The sequence below is a fragment of the Lipotes vexillifer genome, unplaced genomic scaffold, assembly GCF_000442215.2.
Source record: "Lipotes vexillifer unplaced genomic scaffold, Lipotes_vexillifer_v1.1 scaffold744, whole genome shotgun sequence".
NCBI classification, from domain to species: Eukaryota; Metazoa; Chordata; class Mammalia; order Artiodactyla; family Lipotidae; genus Lipotes; species Lipotes vexillifer.
The window spans coordinates 33,194-38,778 of NW_006788282.1; the positions used below are offsets into that span (position 1 = coordinate 33,194).

Below are 5,585 nucleotides of genomic sequence, written 5' to 3' on the forward strand. Positions count from 1 at the left end.
AACTATTTTTTTTAAAGGGTTTGTGCATTATCAAATTTGAAAAAGATTTGTGTTATACGTGCACCAAAAAAGGGAAAACTTTGAGAGAGACTCTCTTTCCAGCCCTTTTTTTCCTCTCTTTAAAAACAGGAGGAAAGCCACGGACCCTCAGTTCTCCCCCTTCCTAGAAAAATGTACATCTCACAGGTTTTTAGTAGGCTCTAGTACACTGCAGGGGGCAGGAGTGGTTTGGGGAGGGAGGGAAACCAGGTTAAGAACTACAGAGTCTATACTAAAGAACAGTGGTTTCCTAACCTAATACAACATATTTAACATTACTTCCAGGCCCCAGGATCTTCTAATAAATTGTCTTCTTAGCAAGACCAGGTATCTCTGAGAAATGTGCCCCACCATGAATTTCTTCCAGCTATTATCTATGACACTGTTTCCAAAATGTGACCTATAGAATAATGGGACATGGAGATGTTCACTGAAGAAAAATATGTGTAGGAAGTAATGCATTATGGAGTCCATATTTAAGATTGAACCATATGAAATTGCCATTTTGTAGGCAATTTCATAGGGGTCAAATGGTATCTGAACGTATTAATAAAGTTAATGCCTACAGTTATTTTTTTCTGCCCTTAAATATTTTTCCACCTATAATTTTGCTAAACAGAATTTATTTTGAATTCACAGTGCTGCCAATAAATATACCAGGAATTATAGTTGGTCAAAAAGCAAGTTGGTGTTAAAGAAAATTAATCATTTGCTTTGAATGAATTGGCCACTAAGACAGTTGGCATACCTGGGGCTGACACTGCCACGTGCTGAGATGGAGTACTGCGTGTGACGCAAGGTCAGGCAGGCATTTGGAGAGCATCCCTCCTGTGTGTCACGGGACAACACGTGAAAGTTTTCAAGAGCTGCCGCAATGGTTTTGCACATCGCAGTGGCTATGGAGACTGAGAGCATATTAGAAGTTCATCTCTACCATCCAAACATTACAGACCACCACCATCTATATATCACATTTTAATAAGGATTCTATGCTAATAGATTTTATTCCTTCGTATTTGTTTTATTACTGTTTGGGTCATATCTCTTGTTAGAGATAATGTTTATGCTCAATTTAAATAAAAAGCTTTTACCACGTAAGGTCAGTTTTTTCTCTTTGGGGGCTGGTGTAATGCAGTAACTATGAAATAAGCCAATGTAATATTTATTCCCATTTCATCAACCTTATGAATAGAAATAAAAGGTACTGAACAACTAAACTATGCATATGAATCAGGCTTTTTGTATTAGCCTTCAAATATATATATGTAAGTATACACGTAATATGCATATAATTACTCTTTTTTTTATTGAATATGTAAGAAAAATTTTCCTCATTGGCTATTTTCATTATTTTACCATTTGATACACAACTGTGTACCTCATTTCCAGGACACTCAGTAATTGATTGAGTCTAATCCACCAATGATAACAAGTTAGGTACAGAGTACACAGTCAAAGATGAGATGTAATTTCATTGCTGCTAGTAGCTCAAAAACAAGTACTTTGGCCTGATAGGTGGTATTAAGAAGATATTTCCCAACTTTAATTTCAGGCACAGTATAGTAATTGTTTCCATGGGATTTTTTGGGGGATGGAACATAATTGCTACATAAATGTAGGATCTGACTAGGTCAGAATGTCAAGTAGAGAATGGCTTTTGGAATACTGGCAATTTATCTGCAGTGAAGGACACAAATGTGTACTGCTGTTTTACCCTGAATGTATTAAATCATAAATACAGTGCAGACTGTATTAAATCATAGTGTATCTGCAACATAACCTGACAATGATTTCTCATTATTTTTTTTATTTTCCAGCTTGCATTCTATTAAAAGTATCTAGTTTTAAATAGTTACACCTGAGAGCTTATTATTATTGGAATCAAATATGCAATGTCAGAACGAAGATTTTATGAACGCAAATTGTGTGAACATACAAAGTAATTCACTCTACAAAACATTAATCTAGCTTTTAATTCTTTTCTTAAAAAAGACCTAGTATTTAGCATACTTATTTTCCCTAGCACACAAATACATAAGTACAAGACTATTTATTCTGATGAGTTTGTGAAGATAGTGTGCTAAGTGTTTTCTCAGGTACCCCAGCCAAGCAGTGGGGAAGGGCGAGAGGTAAACATGTAACAAATTATTTCTATTCCTCTGCTATGTTCCCTGACCTGGGTCATCATCTGGAGTGGGGAAGGATTGCCTTTTTCCACAACAGAAATCAACAAGCGATGTTGTGTAAAATAACTGGTAGAAAGCATTAAGCCAGTTAATCATATTGCCTTAAAATGTTTAAATTCATAATATTGAACGCAAATGCCAATTATTGTTGAAATAGAATATATATAAATGACACAGTATGTCTGAGATTTTCTCTCCCCAAATCGTTAAGAAAACTTATCTGTAAAAAATACACTAAGATTTTTCACACCTGGGGATTTTAAATACCACTTCTTTTTTATCAAATAGTTTAAAATTATAGTAGATTGGAACTCAGATTCTACTAATTTCTCTTTCATCACAGGTCTTGAAATTTTAATGTACTTAGTTTCACCAACTCCAAGCAAGGAAAAATAGCACAAAGGGAGTGAGGTGGAGGGCAGGCAGTAACAAATCAGAATGAGGGGGAAGAGGGGAAGAGAGAGGGAAAAGGCAGCACCCTGCAGCCCTCAACGCCCACAGAGTGGAGACCCCGGCACACGGGCTCCTGCCAGTGCATCCAACTAGTACTGATAATAGGGTCTACTAATCACCTACACAGCAGAGATGGGTACATTTTAGGATTTAACTTTATGACTTGACCACAAGGCTTTTGAGAAATATGTTTTGCTAAGTTTTGAAACTGTACCTCCTCTTCTAGGTCTAGGCAACCTCAACCCAGTTCTTTCAATATTTATTTCTAATACTGGACAAGTCATCCAATGACCATGGACCTGCCTTTTCCATTAAAGAAAAAAATGAGAAGAGTTACTCACCTTAATAAAATAAATATACTAGCCTAGGCCACAATTTTAATTTCATTTTGCCATATTTACAACTGTAGACATGCAAAAATATTATCTATAGTCAATCATGTGAATGTCAATCACTTTATTATAGGAAAAGACTTACATAAAGAGTTCTCTATTTGAGGTGAGAAACGGTGTGAGAAGAACATTAAGTTTTACCTTTAGTTCAGCTAGTAGTTGATCTAGGGCTACATGATTTTAAAAGCAGCACTGCAAGATTAACCTTGGGATGATGAAGACTGTAATACTTCTCTCTTCTAAATGAAGAGACAACTTGGTTCCTCCTCTTAAACTCCAAAGATGCATACAGCTGAAAAAATACAACTCTTGAGAACCAAGTAAGATGCCAAGGATACAATTTAAGTAGCCAGTTTTATTTTTCTCTTCTTCCCTATCAACTCCCCACACCCTCACCACCACCCCAAACAGAACTCCCTTCAGTCCCTGAGTGAAGGGCTGAGAAGCTGGAGTAGATACATCTACCCTGAAATCTATACAGAGTAAATCCTGAGATTCATCACCTGCAGGTACCTGTTAAAAGTGGTTTCCTAGGTCTCATCTCAGATATACTGAATTTGAATCTGGGGATAAAGTCCAAGAATGTGCACTTTTAACAACCATCCAAAACTCAAGTGATTTTTGAAGTTTCAAAAGCCTTGAATTAAGTATAGAGAGGAAGGCAAGTTGGATCTAAGTGTTTAAGGTAGCAGCTTAATTGAAACCGGAAATCAAATGGTATGGTTCAGCTCTAAGTTTTTTCAGATATTAAATAACTACTGTCAAATATCTACTGACTACTTTTGGACAGAGGTCTAAAGATTTTCTAAATGCCATGGTGATTATAACAGCTTACTGATTTGCTGTAACTGGATGGCAACATCTCACTCTTCCCATTTTTATAAAAAAGTTTTGGGGTTTTCTCAGTGTTCTTAGATATAATCTCACTTAACTCTTACAATATTCCATCAACCAGAAGACAGCGCCATAATCTATGAAGGCAACTCCTAAAGAGAAGCTGCAGTAATGTTTCAAGAAAGAATCATAAAGCACAACATGATAAAGCCAAGGTATTACCAGAGCAAGAACCTCTCATCTTATTACCCGGTAACCCTGAAAAGAGTCTCCTCAGCCCATAGGGAGGCGAAGTGGGGTCTCGGTGCAACCAGAGTTCAGGGGCTTATGATAAATTAGCAGATTACCCCAATGTGCATACAAGTACTATCTTGTAAGAGTGTCACGGAACGAAAGATTGAAAAACACCAATTTAGTAGAAAGTGCTGGTCTGAGAATCAGAATTAGGTTTAACTCCTTGCCACCTCACTGGCGACCTTAGTGACTTAACTTCCCTGGAGCCCCTAGTCAGGCTGCTCCATACTTATTAAATTAGGACTAGTTCCGGCTATTCCCAAGGCCTCTTCTATCTCTCAAATTCTCTAATTTCCTTACGTTTATGTTTCATGAGTACATAAATCATGTAAAATAATACTCACTGGTCATTTAATTAAAAACTCTAAATTCAGTCTGTCGTTCAATAGATATTTATTAAGTACTTATTCTGTGCCAGGCATCCGAGAATCTGGGAAACAGATATGGAAGACACAGTCTCCTAGTGTGGCGGTAAATACATGTTACTGTGAATAAATATTTTATTGTGAATAATCCTTGTGTCTCTTTACATGGTTAAACAGTAAAGCCTACTGGATCATGCCCAAATAATGGAAATTTGCATAGATAATAGAAAGCCTGCCTGTGCAAAATAAATAAATATTAACTTTAATTATAGACATGGCTTCTGCCAAGACCTAAGGCTTTTCTTTGTACCCTTCACTTGCTTTAAAAAAAAAAAAAGTTAGGACATTTATGTTTATTAGTAAACGGCATTTACAATGAAAATCAATTTTCAAAGTATAAGTTTATAAAAATAGTTTATTTTAAAGACTCTCAATAGGACTTAACATCTTATTTTCAGATATACCAAAAACATAATATGCTCAGTACGTTTTAATCCATGATGAAAGCTGCCCCAGATCTATTATTATTAGATCTACACATACTGTCTAACTGGGTGGTGTTCAAAATTTTAATACCACGTAATTGGATCCCCCCACCAAGTTTAATGTTAAATTTTCATGAATACAATTTCACAAAGATTACAATATATATCAACTTACAACTGAAGGAACCATTTAGTAATTTACAATGTTTTAAAAATCTAGCTACATAATCTCTTTAAAAAAAATCCTTCCTATATGTGTGTGTGTGTGTGTGTGCATGTGCACGCATGTATGTGTATATATATATATACACAAAGTCCATATTTCTCAGGAAATGCATATATCCACCTAATAGTAAGGCCCAAAATGAGAAGCATTACTATCTCCAGAAGAGGAGGGGGGAGGCAGAGGTGGGGGGGGGGGGGGGGGGGGGGGGGGGGGTTGAGGATTTGCCTGGTGTTCCAGAAGGTATATTTGACATGGTGGTGAATGCTCTGAGTCTGCTCAGAGAGAAGACCAGAGGAAATTCTAGATCGGAA

At 36.4% G+C, this 5,585-nt stretch overlaps 1 protein-coding gene across 1 annotated transcript in view; it reads right to left on the reverse strand.

Moving 5' to 3' along the window:
* Window positions 1-5,394: 5,394 nt before the first annotated feature.
* Window positions 5,395-5,585, reverse strand: part of NAF1 (nuclear assembly factor 1 ribonucleoprotein) — a 40,260-nt gene continuing 40,069 nt past the window's right edge. The window contains exon 9 of the mRNA XM_007461540.1: window positions 5,395-5,538. Within this exon, the coding sequence (XP_007461602.1) occupies window positions 5,395-5,538 (144 nt within the window). The remainder of the gene's footprint in view (window positions 5,539-5,585) is intronic.